General features: G+C 37.9%; 1 protein-coding gene across 1 annotated transcript in view; it reads right to left on the bottom strand.

Annotated features, from left to right (window-relative positions):
* LOC141250178 (aquaporin-2-like) overlaps positions 1–19,279 on the bottom strand; it is a 29,724-nt gene extending 10,445 nt beyond the window's left edge. Inside the window, exons 1-2 of the mRNA XM_073669884.1 lie at positions 18,761–19,279; positions 3,229–3,393 (exon numbers count right to left, since the gene is read on the bottom strand). Coding sequence (XP_073525985.1) covers positions 3,229–3,393; positions 18,761–19,123 — 528 coding nt within the window. The 5' untranslated portion in view covers positions 19,124–19,279. The remainder of the gene's footprint in view (positions 1–3,228; positions 3,394–18,760) is intronic.
* Between the last annotated feature and the right edge of the window lie 2,980 nt (positions 19,280–22,259).

Below are 22,259 nucleotides of genomic sequence, written 5' to 3' on the forward strand. Positions count from 1 at the left end.
TTATGGCTCTTAAAAGATGAGGAGGGAAAAATGAAAGCGCAACGATGGAAAATCGCTCTTTCGGGAAGGGCTAACCTGTACAATAAACGATGTAAAGAGAAAAAAAGATAAAACTCTTGAATTACACTCACTAAATCTCCCTAAAAATGCATTAAAAAGCAAACTAAATTTTGCATATCCCACAAATTGATATCAATGAAAACAATAGCTCGCCATGCAAAAAACTATCCCTCATACATCTTCATTGATGGAAAAATAAACACGTTACAGGTCTCAGAAAATGGCAAAACAAACTAAATGTCCAAATTTATTCTCATCACTTAAATAAAAAAAAAATAGAAAAAAAAATTGACGCTTGGAGAAAGGGCAGAAAAAAAATGAAACTGCAAAACCAAAAATTGACAGTTGCAGGGAGGGATTAATGGTTGTCTATTTTTCAATTCTCTTTGAAAGATTGGCAACAAACAAGAAAATCATTAGCTAAGTATAAATATTACTAACGCTCAGCTACACACTGACATTTTTAAGCTTCCCCTTCATAAAATAGAAATATAGTAGCATTTATTAGAATAATACCATCAATAGCAAGAAATATTGAGCATAGTAATGTAAAGTTATGACGGGCTGTAAAAGTTAATGGCAGTTTCAAAGAAGATCTTCTCATCTCTCCTCCAGGAATCCATCTGCTCAGATCTCATACTGTGTGATGTATCATGGACAGAATACTTTATGTAGTCATCAATGACATGCAGAAATAATTACACAATATTAATGAATGTTTAATCACATGCCTGAGGTCTCCGAGAATGTGCTTGATTTCCCATTACTGATGTCAATACTTGGTTGCTGACATCACTGTCTGAGTTATTAGGACTCAGAAGTGAGCTGAAAGATTATGGTAGAACTTAACACAATGTATTGCACAATTCTAGGAGCTTCTCTTGAATTTCCAGTAAAAAAGAGTTGAATAATTGAAGTAAAAGTAAGATTATGTAAAAGCCCTCAGGGCTCTCTCACATGAGCATATAACATGGCCGAGTGCTATCCAATGTTTTATTAGATAGCACTCGGCACAATGTTATACGATGAGGCAATGCTGATCTGCGATCTGGGTTTGGATCACATGCACCCATTCAAGTCAAAGCTGCATGGAAAACATTGGACTGCATTCGTATGTCATCAGACTCAGACAATGGAGAAGATGGAGAAATTAAGTTCTCCATCTTCTTCGCACCTGTGATACAATTCTCTCATGTGAAAGAATCGAATCATACTAGGATCAGTTGGAGCCAAGAGTCATTAGCATAATCAATCCGATTCTCCCCAGCCTCACTGCCCAAATTAAGTTTATTTGCCACGATTAACCCAATACCCTCCCAGGTGATTTTTTTGTTTTTGCACTTTCATTATTCTTTCAACTTCTCCTAAGAGCCATAACTTTTTTTGAATTATCAGTTTAAGGGCTTTTTTTTTCTTACACAAGTTGTAGTTTTCAATGACACCATTAATTTTATGATATAATGTATTGAAAAACAGGGAAAAAAAAATTCAAGTGGCAAAATTATTTTTTAGGTCAGTACAATTACAGGGATCCCAAAATTGTATATAATGTGTTTTTATTTTTTAATTGCTAAAAATATTAAGAACTGTGTAAAAAAAAAACAGTGGTTTGTGTCATTCTCTCAGATTCGTAGCTATTTATTTTTCCTTTGATAGGACTGTATAAGGTCTGGGGCAGACGGCCATAGATTCTCGCGTCCAGGAGAATCGGGCCGATTATGCAAATGACACGCTGATCAAACACTGATCGAGAGGATGAGGAGAGGATGGAAATAAAAAATTCTCCATCTTCTCCATTGTGTCAGTGCGTGGAAACCAGGCTACACGCAGGTGTCATGCGAGTGCTGTCCGTTGTTTTCAACACACTCATTGACTTACATGGCCGAGTGTGATTGGAAAATTGGATCAAACTCAGGCATGCTGAGATGTTTTCAATGGACAGACATGTGCACGACCATAGGCTAACATTGGTCTGAGTGTGATCCGATGTTTTGTCGTATCCCATTCAGGCCAAAAATATTCTCGTCTTCACCTGCCCCAAGAGTGAGCTGACATTTTTACTGATACTATTCTGGAGTACACATGATATTTTTATTGAATTTTTGGGGGGTGATAAGGAGACCCAAAAAAACCCAGCAATTCTGACTTTTCTTTTTTTTTCTCTTTACTGCATTTACCATATGCATTAATTAATTTTATTCATTGATATGTGGACTTTTACAGATGTGACAATACCAAATATATTTATTTATTTTTTTTCTTTTGCTATTTTTAAACTGAGAAAAGTGGAGGAATTCAAACTTTCTTTTTTTTTTTTTTTTTTATAAGCTTTTATTTCAGTTTCATTTTTTTTTTTAGTCCCCTTAGGAGATTGGAACTCGATCGTTTGATCACTTGTTCTCTTTATCAACATGCTTGCGACTGCCATGACAACTGATCCTTAGCCCACAATCGCATTGCGGGTGGGGAGCGGCGGTGGGTGTCAGAATTAATAGCATGTAAGTTATTTAACAGCAGCAATTGGAGCTGATATTACAGGAAGATGCTGGTGGAAAGGGTTAATATAACAGATTTGGCATTAAAATGTATACATTTATGTAAACATATTAATGTAAGTATACATATGTATACAAGTTCATGTGAGTAGAGATGAGTGAACCCGAACTTAAAAGTTTGGGGTTCGTACCGGACAGTTAGTGACCGTTGAAGAGAGGGTGAGAAAGAGAATTTTCCTGCTCCAAAGTTCAGGTCCCCATTGTTTTTAATGGGATTCGGGTTCTGGTTCAAGTTCGGGTACAGTTCTGCTACCTGAACTGAACTTTGGAATAAAGTTCGGGTCTGGTACCAGAACCAGAACTTTCACGAGTCCGCTCATCCCTACATGTGAGGTTTTCATATTATTCTTGATAATAGCACTAAAAATGCCTCATAATAGTACAATATAGTCGCCCCATTACCAAGATGATAATATTAAATAAAAAAGTTAGAGAAAAGCATTATGTGTCTCCTTAAAATAAATGTAGGATATCTTCTGTGTCCTCTCCTGGCTCCTACTGATATAAGATTTGCAGTTCTTTATAGTAAGCTCTGCTACAATGCACAGCTATTTACTATAGTAAACGCAGAATACAATAATGGGGATAATTAGTAATAAATACCAGCACTTACCCCAACTAAGTGACCCACCACCACAGAAAGACCAATGGAAAGTGATGGTGACCCCACATTGTCATCCCGTCGGTCATCAGTAGAAGCATAAATGCAGAGCACTAGTTGCAGCGTCAGGATGATTTCCACAGTCACAGCCTGTCCTTCGGTTGCATTATTACTAGGCTGGGAAAACAGACAAAAAAAGAACTTAATGACATTTCAAATTCCCAGATGCAGTCAGAAATGATGAAATTACTTATTGTTTCCCTCTGAGAAATGAGCTTCATTAAGATATTATTTTTATTTAATAGCTTTTACTGTGTTATCCACGATGTAGTATTAGATAACAGAGCAGTACCTGATTCTTACATGGAAATGGAATAATTTATTAGCATTGTTAACTGATACAGTCTCTGCTGCAAATATCATTTCCAGGTGGCTGACATTTTTTAAAAATGAATATTTCTGGATATGAAAAACTGTGGATTTTATGTTTTTACACGTAAAAAAAATAGCTACACAGCAAAGCTACATTTCAGCTTTGCTGTGTAGAATAAGACCATTGGCAAAATATCATAAGCTGTTTACAAAACTTGGGCTTTCCCCCTATGCCCAGCTAATTGGCAGATATAATTTGACTTGTTATGCACTTCTGATCCTATGTAGTCAGAAGCAGAAGAGACAGTTATTAAATCCCATGACTCACAGGTGATGTTTCCTCTGATTGTAGTGATTCACTTTCCTTTTCATCTGGATTCAATTCATATTAACATGATGACTTCTTTAAGAAATGACTTAAAATGGAAATGTACTTTCAACAAACTTTGCATAATTAATAGCATAGACGAATATAAGAAACTTTGTAATTTATTTTTTATCAGAGAATTCAGTTTCCACTCCCACTGCTACTAGTCGAGATTCAGAGGACCAAGGCAGCTTCAGTCAACAGAGCTGTGGCCACAGAGCAACCACTAGTGGGACAACATGAGGCATGTGGGGTACAATGTCACTTGCTATCTTTTAAAGGGAATATGTCACCAGTTTTCTTTCTAACCCATCTGAATACCAAGAGGCATTCACAAATCCACTCAAGCTTATATAAAATATATCCAACATTTTTATTGCACAAGCTTAAAAATATACTAAATAACAAAAATAAATGAAAAAATAAAGTTAAAAAACAGACTAATCAATTAATGAGGAATTTGGATCTAGTAAAGGGCAAGGTTAGCAGTTCACATATGTTAAGAATGGCTCCTATATATATAACCAATCCTGCACAATTGCATATAAACATAGGTGCATTAATATACACATGTCACAGAGTACTGCTACCACTTACCCATACTGCAGAATAGAGACCACCTCAGCTACCCCGACGCACGTTTTTCAAGAAATGCTTTCTCAAAGAGTGAGAGCCATTCTTAACATATGTGAACTGCTAACCTTGCCCTTTACTAAATCCACCTTCATCATTATTTGATTTGTCTCCTTTTGAACTTTATTTTTACATTTATTTTTGTTATTTTGTATATTTTAAAACTTGTGCAATAAAAATTCTGGATATATGTTATATATGTGGAAGTGGTTTTGGAATACCTTTAGTATTCATATGTAGGCATTAATATTGGAGGTATCCAATCCACTGATTGTTTATAAGTATCAATGGGGAGACTGATTTGAATATGTCTCTAGCCAATATTAATATATGTATGCTTTATGAATATTTGTTTGGTACACTGTGCATAAGCAGAAAGCTGTCAATTAGTGGTTGGGGAGTGGTTGGACTACATGGCAGCAATACAAGTAGTCCTCTAGTAATTATCTCCTGCTGATAAAACAATGATTTTATAAATACTATTCTAAGCAGACCAGTAAGTGACACATTGCTAGAATCAGATTTTCTAACCCTACCTTCTGCTGCTCTCAGATTAGGTAGCAAAAATCTGTTGAAAGATTACCTTTAAGATAATGGCCTGCATGGCTCTAGAGCATTGGGTTTAAACTGCCCATAATATAACCCATCATTACCAGGTACAGTAGCATGTAAAAGTTTAGGCAACCCTGGTAAAAATTACTGTTATTGTGAACAGTTAAGCAAGTTCAAGATGAAATTATCTCTAAAAGGCCTAAAGTTAAAGATGACACATTTCCTTTTTATTTTAGGAAAAAAAAATATAACATCTTTAGCAGCACACCAACATAACCTTTATATATATTTTTCTCTTTCCTGGTTCCCATTGATGTACCGCGGATACTATCTGGTGCTGCGCCTCACTGCCTACACTCCAAGTGCTACAGACCCACACCACTGGAAATAACAAGCCATTTTAGCCCCACTATAGCCAAATAATTCTTCAGATTTTGTGGTATACTATGCCTGATGAAGAGACCTGAGTAGTCTCGAAAGCTTGCCATTGATTACCATCTTTTCAGTTAGCCATTAAAAGGTATCAACTACTGAGGACTCTCAAATTTTAATATTTTGCTGAGGAAAAACTGACTCAGTAATCACAGGACATTGTTAGCTAGAAAGTTCCCTCTACAAACAGAAAAAGAGCTCATGATTCCATTTGTGTAAAATATTCAAGTCACTTAAGATATCTGTTGTTGCAAATTCCATTAGTTTAGATTTGGTGCTTAAATTTACAGTTTGAAGTGCATCTTCTTTTAAGTGAATCTCTAGAGTTAAAGTAGTTTTCCCACGAAAAAAAAGTTCATTTTAATCAATAGATCTTGGAATAATAATAAGTTCCAATATTGAATGAGTTTAAATTAAATGTTCCTGTGCTGAGATAATCTTAGAAATGTGCCCTGCTGTGTACAGTGTAATGGCTGTGTCTGACCGTGCAGGAACATGATCTGATCATACCACATCTCCTAGACTGGGGAGGAAGCAAAAGAGTATATAGACATTACAGCACGGGATCACAAATTATTCTTTTTGTGAGATAAAACATTTCCCTGCCTGTTTTAAACAATGTTTTACTTCAAATTAAGAATCAGCTGTGATCCCGTGCTGTAATGTCTGTATACTCTTTTTCTTCCTCCCCTGCCCAGGAGATGGGGTATGTTCAGACCATGTTCCTGTACGGTCAGACACGGCCATTACACAGTACACAGCAGGGGAACATTTATAAGATTATCTCAGCACAGGAACATTTTATTTAAACACATCTAATTGTGGAAGTTATTATTATTCCAAGATCTATTAATTAAAATGAACTTTTGTTCGTGGGAAAACTTTTAGCTTTTTGGCTAGCCTACAATCACTCATACAGTTCTGGTGCAGCTTTTGAAAGGAAAGACAAAAATGAATCCAGTAATAAGTTTTTACTTTATTTTCATTTTCCTTTTTTTTTTATTTACTCCTAGATTTTACTCAAAAACTGCATCAAAACAAAAACAGTTGTGATTGTGATTCCAGCCAGAAATCAGAATTCTGAAAATTTGTCTGAAAATGTACTTTATTCTTTTTTTAAATTGCCCACTGAATTGTACATACTTGAATTTAATCCATAATATTTTTGTATTTTTATATATATATATATATATATATATATATATCTTTAAATTCCCAACAAAAATAGCACAGCAAACAATGAAAACAGCTTTGGACAACTACAGAATTGCAGAGGATCAGCAGGTGGCAGCAACCAGAATAATGTCAGCTTCAGAAAGAAAACAAAATGCTTTTTTCCTGAAGTATATGGAACAAGATATATTACAATTTCTACAATTCATCGTAGTTGTACTGAAGAAGAAGTTTGTATACTTCGAAACGCGTTGACTAATAAATCACTTATACTCGAATTGGCATCCCTCATCCTTCCTTCACATCAGCGCAGAATTAACCCATTTGTTTCTCCATTACCTGCACTTTCCATCTCAGAATTGAAATTCTATGTCAAAAACTTCAGAATTCAGAGTTCAAAAATGAAAACATGCTACCACTAAACACTCGCATGCTTATGAGGCTGCATATTTGGGCTGCTAAAACCCTTTCAACCAAGGGACAACATTCTCGCTTGATCTCCTTTGTATTCTAGACAGGTTTATTTGTACCTTCATGGAAGATATAACAAATCTATATTTGTTCAGTATTAAAGCATAGAAGCTCATTTATGAGTAGTAATTTTCCTTGATGTGACAAATGATGTCCATGCTTTAAATTGTACGTAAGAATATCATTCCAAGGGTAATTGCCCTCTTGTATTCAACCAATTATCACTTAAGTGATCATCAATGGGAGTTGTTGCAGTAAGTTAAATCAAAGATATCATTAAATACCGAGCATCAGCCCATTAGGATCTATAATTAATATTCTACATGTGACATAGCAAAAGCTATGAATAAGGTCATGATGCCAATCTGGAAAATCACCCTACAGTAAGGAAGTAGAAATAAAGTTTTAGGTTAAAACTGAAGATAAAAAGTAATTATGATCTTTAAATTCTCTCTGGTGTACCTTCAGGTATATCAATCATTGGAGCATCATTTCCATATCTTCATATCCCAATTTCTATTGCGGTAAAAAATGAGGAAAAGCTTAAGTCATGATTAAAGCACAGAGGGAGTATTTCTATTTGTGAAGTATAAAAAAATGGAAGTTTGTTGTCTGCATCCGCGCTGCCAACTGATGAATTGACGTCAATTGATGCCAGTGATAATGTAAAAAAAGGTTTCTTTTATTTTTCTACGCGTTTCAAAATGTAACCCATTTCTTCTTCAGGAACAAAGGCTTTTATATGTATTTGTGAAGTATGGGACTCCAAATCCATAAAATCAAAGTATGACAGAACCAGGAAAACATTTTGGCAAATCCCTGTATGTTGTGTTGAATTTAGTAAAGGGTTAAGGGGATATAATGAACAAAAGTTCATTCATTCAAAGTGAACTTTCAATAGAGTATAGAAGAAAAACTTGGCACCCATGGGCGCTGCTGTAAAGCATAGAGTTGGTAGGTAGAGTTATTGAGACTATGCGCTTCATCAACAAACAGGTGCCTTCATCAGGCCTTTTCAGTGTAGAAATGTGTTGCCTCAATAAAAAGACCATTCCCTCAGTGGTTCACTATGTGTACTCCATGGCACTTACTGTGGTTGCCATCTCACATAATAGGCACATGAAGGAAAGCAGTTGGACCACTCGATACTCGTTTTTGGACAGAGTTGTGCCAGTTAGAAGCGCATCTCGGTAAGGTGAGCAGTTCCGCTTACTCTCACTGTTACTTTATTCACTCAAAACCTCTATGCTGTAGAGTGCCTCTTTTTGTCTTTTTCCTTTAGATTTAAATGTAGCCTTTCATGTTGATAATGGTGTCTGATCTGCAGGCAGGATGTTAAAGAGCAGAAGGAGCTGATCGATTTGTGGAAAATATTCAGTAAACCTTTCATCTTATTAATTGAAATCTCTGGTATTTGTTTGAATAGGAGTCCAGTGGGCAGTCATGTTCAGTATTTGAAAGTCTTCCCTACATGACTATGTTTGCAGAGATAGCTCTCAATCAGTGAGTAGGACCACCCACTGGACTCATATTCTTAAAAAAACTCTTCTATTATCTTTTGTCTGTCATGCAATGCAATTTGGTGTCACAAAGAGATGCCAACAGAAAACCGCTAATCTTTACTTGAAATCTAGAGGCTGACATGTAGTAGTAACTAACAAGTTTGAAAACTTCTGTATTGTAGCTTGAATTGTTGCCTTTAATAAAGTGAACATATAAATTAGCCATTATGGCTTTATAAACTCCATAATGTATTGACTGATTAATGGAACACTCCAGAAAAGTCTGATACAAAGTGTTTTGATGATTGGCCTCAATAGGCAACGCATGACTGTTGTCTTTGATCTTCCTTTAGTCTCTAGGTTTATTAGGTTCTCTTTGACTATGCAGAAAACTTTGGCTGTGGTGGAGAGACTACCAAGAAAGACTACAGACTAAAATGGTGAAAGTGTAGCAGTGACTGAATGACACCTCGGGCAGGACTCAAATACGGTACAATTGACGAGGAGGCAGAAACAAAACACCAGCTTTATTGAAAGACAGAGGATTATATGCTGGAAAATAAGACTAACTGTTCTTGTAATCATAATAGCAATAAAAGATGCAAGGAGAAATAGCTGGAGAGTGTCATACAAGCTGCATTCCTACTATGGTAATGCAAAGTTCCATACAAACAGTATAAACAATTTCTACAAACTACTCTCTTCTAAATTCCTACCAGGCTTCCGATAATGGGCTGGGCTGCTACAGCGACCTAGCTAAAGAACCCTGCTCTAAACCCTAACACAGTTGAACACCGGTGTCACACTCACAGTTCTGTAGCACTTAGAAGAAAGCTTGCTAGCTTCTGTTTGGTCCCGATGTAGTAGATCCAAGTTTGTTGTATTGAGCGCTTCCTTCAGGTTAACGGATCCTTCTTCTTCCAGGTCCAGGTAAGTCTTGTTTCCACTTTCAATGCTGAGGGATTACTGATACCACAGCATTGTTTTCTCTCTCAGGTTACAGGTGCCTCTTTGGTTGTGTGATGCGACTCTTTCTTCTGATGCAGTCTTAGTGATCGATCCTGCGGTAACCGGGTACTATCTTTTTCCTTGAAGCCGTTAGTTCATTCACCAGTCTCTTAGTGTTAGGACACACTTATTGTCCTGTCTCTCTCACCCAGGCACGAGTTTTTGTCTATACTTCCTAAACAGACACTTCTTGCTCAAACCAACACACAGAAAGCTGCAGGGGGGAAAATGACTAGTCCAAGTGCACACAAATCAGAGGGGAGCATCGTCTCTCAAAGTCACAGTGTAATTCAGTTCTTGACATGGGCTGACCACCTACAAAAGGGTAGAAAGGCCTTCTGGTCCATATCAAAGTATAGGAAGCTGCAACAAGAAGGGATTCACCATGACACCCACAAAACTGTCAAATATCTATGTTGCTAGCTAAGAGCAAGGGCTCGAAGACCAATTAAGTGCAGAGGCTTTAAATGAAGATTGCAGTTAGTGTTTTGACACCATGAGAAAAGTACTTTGTAAACAATTATAGTATAAAGAGTGGCATCCATTCCAGTTCAGAGACTGTTATTGCCCTCGTAATAGTTGTCATTAATTCACTGGACTGTTTCAGAAACTGCACTCATTAGTAGCTTGTTTGGTATAACAGCAAGCCTTACAAAAACTATATAATAAAACATCTTCAAACAAATGTATAATACAATCTAGAGTCTGTCTGAAAGTTCTACTATCTTTGAAGGCTACCAGTACACAGTAATTCCTCAAAATCTTGTACCTAACCTGTTAATCTTTATAGATTGCAATTGTCCAGGTACATGGTTTCTCGCTTAATATATCTACTTTACATCTCTATTCCCATTACATGTGCTGTATTGTTTTAAAGGGAATATGTCAGTAAGATCACCCTCCCTCAGCTTCAAACCACATAAATGGGCATGCAGCTCTTTGAAATGTAAATCCATCCACATCTTTATATCTTCTAGGCTGCATTACCAAGTGCTTAGCATTTTAATTCACATGCAAATAAGAAATTATGTGATCAATGCATAAGAACACCAACCTCTTTAGCTTGATTGATAGCTCACTGCCTTTTTTAGTTTAGCCACCAGGTAAGGAAATTAAACAGTGAGCTATCACTCAAGGTGAAAACTGACCAGCTGAATCCTTCTCAGCTCTATGTAGAAACAGGAGGTCAATTTTCCCTGTATGAGTCATAAGTCATTTCAAAAGTCCCTGGCGGGGGGAAGGGAGCAATTTAGTAAGGAGTTGAAGAGGGGAATGATAAATGCAGGGACAAGAGACTTCCTGTTTCTACATAGAGCATAGAAAAGAGAAGACTTAGCTGGTAGAAAGGCAAAATGAGCAATTGTAAATACACAGTGCTGTATAATATGATGATTGCAATATGTTAAGAGGATACAAATTTTGATGGGAGGGCTTCTTAAAAAAAAAAGATGTTTTTTAAGAAGAAAACACAGCAAGAAAAAGTACCAAAGCCTGTGAACATATCTCTGTAACTTACTAAATTTGAGTGTGGTCCTATAATAGCTAACACAGAAAACCCTTTTGTCTATTTTTAAGAAATAAATCTTTAATAATCGTATTTGACACATGTAACATACATCAAGTGCCCATAAAGTGCCCATAAAAAAGTGACCTAGTGCAGGTAGAAATATCCATTCATCATGATTATTTTTTCCACACCTTCTGACTGAAGGCGATAATCTTTCACTACTGCATACAGTATATAATATATAGGTGTGGACTTGAACAAAAATAACCTATACACAATAAGTCACTGATCTTAAAAACAGCAGGAGAAGGTTATTGTAGGTGGGACTTATGAATACATATCTACTGTTTCCCAAACTACATCACTATACCACATACATGTCAAGGGCACAACCCTATACACCGAGTCCTTAATCAGATATATTCACATACTCTAATATGATATTCACATAATTAACAGTGTTAATCCCACTCACGGTTTGGGTTTATATAATAAGCTGATACTTCATTCCAAATACTTTTTCATGACAATAACATGATCAAAAAATAGGACTTATCTTATATAGGTATTTAGGTTGCCCCCATCATTCCTCCAAACTCCTCGACGCGTTTCCCCGTTGTTTAGTGGTTCATCAGGAGAAGATCATCCTGCAGAGAGCTATATTGTTCCACTCTATCCCCTTCCTTATATATCTTCACCACGTGAAATCTGATTGAAACCACTTCCGTAATCAAGAGACACAACCTCATTCATAATCATTAGAATCCTCTGTCTCTTATCTCTACTGCACATGCTCTAATAGTGATTCAGACACTAGAGATTCCCAATGTCTACTGCGCATGTCCGCAGTGATTCAGACACTAGAGGTTCCCATTGTCTACTGCGCATGTCCGCAAATCCCGTTTGTAGTCAATTTTCTCCTCTGTCTCTTATCTCCACTGCGCATGCGTTAGTCGCGATTCAGACACTAGAGGTCTCTGCCACCTACTGCGCATGTCCGCTCTTCCCTCCGGAGCCCTGAATTCGTCACCTCCCATCTACCATGATGCTGACATCATCTCCCTATCAGGAAGTCTTCTGCGACTGCGTTATACATGCTGCCAAGTTTAACCCATGCGTCAGGTAATGCAGCTTTTTCCAGAGTCCAAGCATTGAGAATACTATTGCGCATGTGTCAAAATCACTCCTGGAGCTTCGCATACATCTAAAGCATATTATGCCCTGTTTTACTTATGTGGTTCATACACATTATAGTTGTCTATAGGGTCATTCAACAATGAAGATGCTTCCCCTAATAAATAATATATGTGGCAAATTGTCCTTCAATATATAGGTTATCCTATACCCCATATCGGGGATTAGGCTATACCCTCAAATATTTTTCCTAAGGGGAATATCATATATGTCATATACATGTTAGATAATTTAATTCTTGATATTAGATAAACATAATTTAATAATCAAACCATAAAGCAGGTTAATAAACCATAGGCTATAAAATCAAATAAAACAGCAGAAATTCTGCTGTTCATTGAGTCCCACCGGAGTGAGGGTATTCAATCTGTATATCCATTGGCACTCCTTCTGTAGGAGTAACTATCCCAATTTCCCCCTCGTGAGTTTTTCCTTATCACTTCCACTACACAGAAAGATAAAGATTTGGGGTCATTTTGATGGTACTCTCTTATATGGCGCTAGGGGGGTATCTCTCTTGTGTTTTATATCCCCCAGATGTTCCCCAATACGTCTCCGCAGCTCTCTCTTTGTTTTACCAATGTAGCTGCGGGGGCACAGGCAGGTAGCCATGTATATCACCCCCTCCGATTTGCAGTTAGCGAAATCTCTCATATAGAAAATCTTTTTACTCATAGATCCCACAAAGTATTTACCGGGTACATCCCATGAGCAGAACTTGCAACGTCCACATCTATAGGTCCCACACACTTTTCGGTCTAGCCATGTTCCCTGACGTGCTGGTTGTTTATACATAGAGTGGACCAATCTGTCTCTGATTGATCGTCCCTTCCTATATGTTATCCTTGGATGTGGAGGCACACATCCCTTAAGGTCTGGATCAGCCATTAAGATCCCCCAATGTCTTTTAAGGATATTATATACCTCATTGGATCTAGTATCGAAAGTGCCTATGACTCTCATCGGTCCCCTCTCATCCCCCCCATTCTTTGGGTTCAATAAATTGTGTCTACTCTGATTTTTTGCAAATGTAAAGGCACTATCCAGTACCCTTTCTGGATAACCTCTTTCCATAAAGCGGGATTTTAATTCCTGCGATTGCATCAAAAAGTCCCTATCATCCGAGCAATTGTGTCTAATGCACAAAAATTGTCCTTTAGGGATACCCCTTCTCAAGGGGGGTGGGTGATGGCTTTCCCATTTGAGGAGGCTATTGGCTGCAGAGGGTTTCCTATGGGTCCGAGTTGTAATGGACCCTTCCTGATTTTTACTGATGACTATATCCAAAAAAGTGATCTCATGTCTTTTAATTTACGATGTGAATTTCATCCCTATTTCATTCATATTAAGACAATTCACAAAGTCACCAAATTTCTTCATAGACCCAGACCAAAAGATCAAGACGCCATCAATAAAACGTGTCCACATCACTATATGCGGAAACCATCAATTGTCATCCTGCAGTATAATAGTCTCCTCCCACCAGCCCAGGAAGAGGTTGGCATACGATGGGGCACAGGGATTCCCCATCGCTGTCCCACTGAGCTGGTGGTAGGTCCTCCCATTGAACCCAAAGTAATTGTGACTAAGGATGAAAGACAAAAGATCCAGGACAAATTCGTTGTGTGGTTTCATCTGGGTGGATCTTGTACTCAAGAAATGTTGTACCCCTTTTATTCCAGCCCAATGAGGAATGTTGCTGTAAAGTGATTCAATATCTATAGACGCCAAGAGAGTGCCATCATCAATGTTAATACCCTCAAGTTTTTTCAAGGGGTCGGAGGTATCCTTTATATGTGAGGGGAGAGAGGTCACGAAGGGATTCAGAATTTTATCGACATAAATCCCTAAATTTTGTCCTATGGACCCCACCCCTGATACTATTGGTCGCCCCTTTAAAGGGGTCAGACCCTTATGTATCTTGGGTAGGGCATAGAAGGTGGAGACTACAGGGTAGTTTGGCAATAAAAAATCAAATTCATTCTTAGATATCATCCTTCTTTCAAGATTGACTATCAGAAAGGATTTCAGTGTTTCCAAATATTCCGTACTTGGATCAAATTTCAGTATCTCATACGTTTCTGTATCTTTCAAAATTAATTCACACATAGCCAGATAGAGGGGGTGGTCAAGAATAACCAGATTCCCTCCCTTATCAGATGGCCTTATAATCCGATGTTCATTCATTTCCAAATTATTAAGGGCTTCTAATTCGAACTCTGTTAGGTTTGCTTTATAATTCATGGGTTGAGGATTTTTTAAAGAAGATATTTCCTCCTCTATAACTTTCAAGAAAATATCCACACTATCCAGTTCCCCTTTGGGGGTACTCTAGTGCTCTTGTTTTTGAGCTCAGTAAAAGGCCCTAAGCCCGGTGTTTGCTCATTTTCTTCCAACAAACCTGCCAGTGTTTCTATTCCCCCACGAAAAAATAAAAACAGCCTGTACTCACCTCTGGTGTTGACGCCGTTCCAGGAACACCAGCATCGGGTCTCCCAGAGCTTGCATTATGTTGTTATGTCATGTGAGCCCTGCAGCCAATCAGCGGCCACTAATGGGTCACTTCAATCTCATTTCCTTCGGACAAGACTAACATCAGGAAGAAGAGAGAGCTGCTGCTTTCTGACTTCCTCTGGATGTCACTTACGCCAGAACAGTACCGAAGGTGAGTACAGGCTGTTTTTATTTGACATGGGGCAATATAGCAATTAAGAAGGAGTTGCTTGAGTAGTTAATCACCCCCTTTAACATCAGCACAAAAACTGTGCACCTGGAGCTTCATGGCAAAGGTTTGCATAGCCGAGCAGCTGTATACAAGCCTTACATCACCAAGCACAGTGCAAAGTATAATATGGTGTAGTGGAAAGGATGCGGAGTGCCTTTTTCAATAAAGAAAAATAAAGTATGCCAGCATATTGTGTCCTATTATTTACCAAATGGATACCGTTTACTATAAGCTAATACATGAACGTATTGGTATGTAATATATATGCTGGATATGTATGCGAATAAATATGCTGGATTTCTATTACAGATGTATTAGAGCCCTATAAATCAATGTTGAAATAATGAAAGAAGTTTTCCAATTTCAGAAAACTTATATCCCTCAGTTGCAGTATGCATTAAAAAATACCAAAATGTTCTTTACTCATCATTCCGGGTTCCAGCACTGAGTCTCTGCCATTGCTCCTGTTGTCTATTATTGTCTGCAGCGCTGATTTCACTTTGTCAATGCTGCAACCAATCAGTGAGCTCAGCAGCTCTGCTTGAGTCGGCAGCACAGGGTGCTAAGAGCCTCTGAGCTCACTGATTGGCTGCAGCGCGGTCAATGTGATGTCAGCACTGCAGACAATAATAGACACCATGTTCAGCATCTGAGACTCAGCCCTGGACCTGGGAAAGGTGAGTAAAGCGTTTTTTTAAACAGCAGCCAGAGGACAGGGGATTTCTGAAATCATAAAAAACATTTCATTCACTAATTATTCAAAAATCTCTTCATTTTCTTAAAGTATTAATTCATCTCGTTTTGAATAAAATTTGAATACATTTCTAAGTATAGAGAAATTTTTGCTTCTTTTCTGTAAAAAGTAGTTGAATAGTTCATATTTTATTCCAGCATTTAACAATGGGTCTTTCATCCTCCGCAGCTACATAAGATTTAATTGTGTTGTCTTACAAACCGTGAGATATAATCAGACTGTGCTCTTGGCAATGTTTCTTTTCCATCTTTTATAGTGAAGCTTTTTATTATTTTTTCTTAGTCTAACAATATTTTCACAGACATTAAGTTATGAAGCAAATCACATTATTTCTAACCTCCAGACACACATCAGAGGTACATGGGCTGAGTTTATTAACTAGGCTAAAAATGCATTTGTCATATTCTGGTAAGAGCATACAGTGCTATATTCCTCTACACACTGGTTTACTGCTAAATATAAAAAATCATCACTATTTTATACTGGGAAATATATTTTACATTTCTCTTTTACATAGTAAGTGAGACTTCAGAGTTGATAAGCATATTGAAAAATTTTCAACGGTATCTCAACCAATATCAGTCCCTAGTAGGGCTCGTGCACATGACCGTATTTTCGTCCAAGTGCAATCCGACAAAACACTGGATCTCACTTGGACCAATATTGTTGTATGGGGCCATGCACATGTCTGATTTTTTTCCTCTGTTTGTGGAAAAAATCACAGCATGCTTGATTTGCATCTAATTCGGATCACACTTGACCATGCAAGTCAATGAGTCCATGGAAAACATCGGACTGCATTTGGATGACATTTGAGTGCAGTCTGATTTTCAAGGACTGACAGAATGGAGAAGATAGTAAAAATAATTTTTCCACCTTCTCCTCATCTGAGAAAATCTATGATCACACTCTGATAAGACTCTGATCAGAGTTTGATTATCATAATTGGCCCGATTCTCTCAGATGGGAAAAAATACCTTGGTGTGACCCTAGCCTTATAGTGTCGTATTTCCCTCGTATAGGCAATGGAGGCTAAAATAGGGATCTCCATTAACACGTCAGACCCCATATCCAAAGCAAATGAAATATGTCCTATAAAGAGAATTGCCTAAAAAGTTGAGTTCTCCTTCAATGAAAGTCTTCAAACAGAGGCTGGACACACATCTGTCTGAGATGGTTTAGTGAATCCTGCATTGAGTTGGACACAATGACCCTGGAGGTCCTCTCCAACACTAACATTCTACGATTCTATAACAACAGAGTGGTAGTAAAGCCAATTTTCACAGATTCACTACTCCTCATAGATGTGGCCAATCATTTTGTCTGATTTAGCACCCTAACAAAAGTGACCCATAACCCCCTACTTGTAAGATACATGCAGCCCTAAAAACATGCTACCTAAAGACATGTTATAACTTTTCTAATCAGGAGACAAGTATCTAGTATGCACTAGTATATATGCTCCTCATTCTTGGAACTGTGGCTACACTGTGGTTTTGCATGCCTACTCATTTCCCAGCCATACAAGTTGTTCTAGATGTAGCTCTGTGTACGTATCTGGTCTATGAGTAGTTTTTATAGACAAGCCATATATGCATCAAAATCGGACTCCATGGCCGTGCAGCCACTCTGAAACTAACGTTTACCAGTGTGTATGCAAAACTGGCCACAGACATTAGAAAAATGTTGGTTAAACCCATTAATTTTGGCATGAAAAGACGACCATCTAATTTATTCCGCTGTTCCAACTTTCCCCTAACCTAATGGCATCTGTAATGGGGGGAAAACTAATTAGCCTGTTGATTTTCAGCATACTTGATACTTTTGTTTTCAGATAATGGAAAGTGTCTGGTAGTGGTTTTCTCCATTCCTCCAATTCTGAACAAGTGCATGATTGGTCAAACCGAGCATGCATGAGGGTGGGGGTCAGGAGAAAAAGCTTTCAGCCTAAGATGGTTCAGCCAACGCCTGTCTAAAATGTACAGCTAGGTTTAATTAGCCACAAGTGCTCTTCCTATAATGCATCGATCTGGTCCTCAATCTCGATCTGCAGCTGCATGGTGGATTGCTAAATATGTCATCTATCCAGGTTATTCTAGTTGGAGAATGCATTCAGAAGCATATATCTTATCCATAGGGCAGCCTTGGGCCAGATTTAGCCATACGTTCTTTACTAAGTCAGAGGTCCCATCATCCTGAAAAACAGAATTTGGGCATTGCAGTGACAGAGTTATAGTCTTCAATTATTAAAATAAGTCCAAAACAAGTAGTTTTGGACTTGGAGCTTTTTTTTAGTTTGTTTCCATCTTTGAAGTTTGAAACAATAATGCAGTAGACTATGCTACTCTATTGTTTATGACTTCAAAGACAAAAAAAGCTCAAACGGAGCCAAAAATTGCATGATTTGAACTCCATTTGACAATTGAGGTCTAGGGTAATATCGTGGACACGTCCAAATTCTGTTTTTTGGGGATTCAGAATAAACACCTGATGGAGTGACAAATGTGTGGTCAAAACATGATGTGAATTAGGCCTTAATATTAGAGTCATATTTAATCAAATAACAGCATCCAATTAACCGGGAGCAACATTGAGACCAAAAGATGTCTATATTATTAGTATACAGTATATTAATAAATTAAAGTACTACACAAGTCCTATCTAATAAAAGTAATAGAGCCCTTATATACCTATATATATATATATATATATATATATAAATAATATAAAGTTAAGATTTATCAAAGATGATACGATAATAATGACTGCTTTTTTTAGCCAAAGTTAGACTTGATGATACCATAATTACCAAACCTTGGTCATCCTAATGTTACAAATCATCATTAAAACTTACCATATTGACTCCAAAGCCACCATGGACTTCTTGAGGAGTGAATTCATAAAGTAAAGCAGCTCCAATCACCGCTCCCAACATCTGGGCGCAAACGTAGCAAACAGCACGGAAGAGCGAGATCTGCGATGATACCAGGAAAGCCACAGTCACAGCTGGATTAAGATGGGCACCACTGATGTGCCCTAAGGTTTGAACGAGGGTCCCTATGCCCAGGCCAAAAGTCATGGCGATCTGCAGAACTGTTGGAAGTGCCGACTGCCAATTCATTGCCGAACCCAGGCCAAAAAAGACGAATATGGAAGTACCAATGAGTTCTCCGGTGAATGCCCTTGTAAAGGGCCCAGTGCACATCTCCTTCATCATGGGTGGTTAATGTACAAACAGGGAAGATAAGCTGGCTGTTCCTTTTTCAAATGTTTGTCTTCTTGTGATTTCAATAAATGATAGGTGCACGAATCCAGCACAAATTATATACAAGGCAGAGAGATTGCAGTGTTATAAGGGGTGGCACCCAGTCCTGAGAAAATGATAGCTGCCATTAATTGCAGGCTGAAAAGTTTCCAGCTCCAGGCAGCAGTCGTCACTCCTCTTATATTAATAGGGCTTTAATAACTCAGTGCTTCCTCTGCTAGACCAAGAAATGAGTATTTCCATCCATGTGCTCCTCTCCTTACACTATTGTACGATGACTAGGTTTACAGTGAGTCCCTGTACAGTGAGTCCCAGAAGCAGATTTCTCTGCACATGACATTATCCACAGAGTGAATGTTGTTGTTGTTATGTGATTCATCCATGTTACCTTTGTATTTTCTATTGTATTTCATATGAGACACGAGCAGAGTGAGAGCACGAGCATGACAATTACTGCCAATTAGAATACGGATCTGACTAATAAATGTCCAGTAAGGAAGTACCGCAATATATACACACTATCAAGATATTCTCATACCGTCTGTACTTGGAAATGACTCGTATAATTGTAAATGCAAAACAGCTCAATGCTGTCAGTAAATACATTGGTTCAGTTATAAAGCCATTAGGCCGTTGAGGTTTACTCACTATATGCTTGACCCTATAGGTGCTATAAAAATAACAAAAATATACCGTAACCTTCATAATAAACTCATGGTTACTGCTCACTAACCTAACGAGATTGTAGAATAAGCTCTCACCGAAAGTGCCGGGATTGGAATTACATCCGATTCCAGCAGTTTTATTCCTTATCAGAGATGTCAAAGTCAAATACAGAGAGGGCCAAAATAAACAACTTGGACAAAGTCGGGGCCAACCTTGATATCTATTAACAGCCCTCCACACAGCATAATGATACCCACATAGTCCTCCATTCAGTAAAATGGGCCCCACATAGCCTTCCATACAGTATAATAGGCCCCACATAGCCCTCCATAGAGTATAATGGGCCCAACATAGTGCTCCATAGAGTATAATGGGCCCCACATAGCGTTCCATACAGAATAATGGCTCCCACATAGTCCTCCATTCAGAAAAATAGGCTCCACATAGTCCTTTATACAGTATAATTGGTCCCACATAGTCCTCCATACAGTATAAGGGGTCCCACATAGTCCACACAGCATAATGGGCCCCACATAGTCCTCCATACAGAATAACGGGCCCCACACAGTCCTCCATACAGTATAATTGGCCCCACATAGTCCTCCATACAGTATAATGGGCCCCACATAGTCCCCCATAGAGTATAATTGGCCCCACATAGTCCTCTTCACAAATCAAAGAGACGGATAATACGAATGGTAACGAAAGAGCCCAGGAAAACTTCTAAAAAGATTAAAGGTGAACTTCAAGCTCAAGGAACATCAGTGCCAGATCGTACCATACGTCGTTGTTTGATCCAAAGTGGACTTCATGGGAGACGACCAAGGAGAACACCATCGTTGAAAAAAAATCATAAAAAAGCCAGACTGGAATTTGCCAAACTGCATGTTGACAAGCCACAAAGCTTCTGGGAGAATGTTCTATGGACAGATGAGACAAAAACGGAAGTTTTTGGCAAGGCACCAAGGCACATCAGGTCTATTTTCACAGACGGAAAAATTAGTATAATTGGCCCCACATAGTCCTCCATACAGTATAATGGCCCCACATAGTCCTACATTCATAAAAATGGGCTCCACATCGTCCTTTATACAGCATAATGGGTCCCACATAGTCCTCCATACAGTATAATGGACCCCACATAGTCCTCCATAGAGTATAATTGGCCCCACATAGTCCTCCATGCAGAATAATAGACCCCACATAGTCCTCCATTCATAAAAATGGGCTCCACATGGTCCTCCATACAGTATAATGGGCCCCACATAGTCCTTCATACAGAATAATTGGCTCTACGTAGTCGTCCATACAGAATAATGGGCCCCACATAGTGCTCCATATAGTATAATGGAGGGTCAGTGTCTGCGTCGCAGGCCAAATATAATCACCGTGTGGGCCAGATTTGACATATGTGCCTTAGATGCTGCTGTCAATGTTGACTGTGGCAACTAAGGTTTTTGACATAGAGAGAGGGAGTTTGTTTCCTCCATCTAGCCATCAGCACCATAAGAAGCTATCGCAGGATACCCATGAACTAACAGTATGACTATAAATACTATGGGATCGATTCGAAATTGTCCTTTGTCTAGTTTTTGGACTTTAAGCCTGTTTTTGATGTATCTTATAAATTAATAGCATACATGGAAATAAGAAACTTTGTAAGATATCTTATCAGAGAAATCTGTTTCTTTCTCTGCCAGGACTGATCATTCATTTGTAAAAATCTGAATTCTTGGGTAAAATCTGTATTCACTGAAGACAGATTATTACATTACTGAGACAGGAGATGGCAGTTGCTGCTGATAAAATTCTATGAAGATGGGAGAGAGGAGGAGGAAGGAGCTTTACCTCGGGCTAAATTGTTTCCCTGTGTATTAAACAGGTTATTCTTTAAAGATTAATAAAAAATATCTTTTATGTTACACAAAATTCATCAACTACATGTGCCATTTTGAAGAATTTGGAGGAGAAAACGTCAATGAATACTACTAGAAAAAACATGTTTTCATTGTTCAAAGTCTAAAGTCTAAAATACAAGTTTGGTATTTCCACATAAAGATGTTATTTTTAAGTATGGTAAATACTAGGGAAAGAAATTCAAAAATAATGACAAAGTTAATGGGTTTTTTTTACATTTTTTCTCCAAAACAAATAAAAGCTAGATTCTATGTACCCCAAAATTGTGATACTGAAAAATACCAATGTAGCACTAAAAACATACCATTGTCCAGCTATATTGATGGAAAAGTAAAAAAGTTATGACTCTATAGTCCTTTAAAAGGAATCTATCAGCAGATTTTTGCTATATACACACGGGATCAAAATTGATGGTACCCCTCGTTTAATGAAAGAAAAACCCACAATGGTCACAGAAATAACTTGAATCTGACAAAAGTAATAATAAACTAAAGATCTATGAAAA

The sequence above is a fragment of the Phyllobates terribilis genome, unplaced genomic scaffold (genome assembly GCF_046119375.1).
Source record: "Phyllobates terribilis strain yellow unplaced genomic scaffold, ASM4611937v1 Scaffold_2__4_contigs__length_985480577, whole genome shotgun sequence".
NCBI lineage: Eukaryota > Metazoa > Chordata > Amphibia > Anura > Dendrobatidae > Phyllobates > Phyllobates terribilis.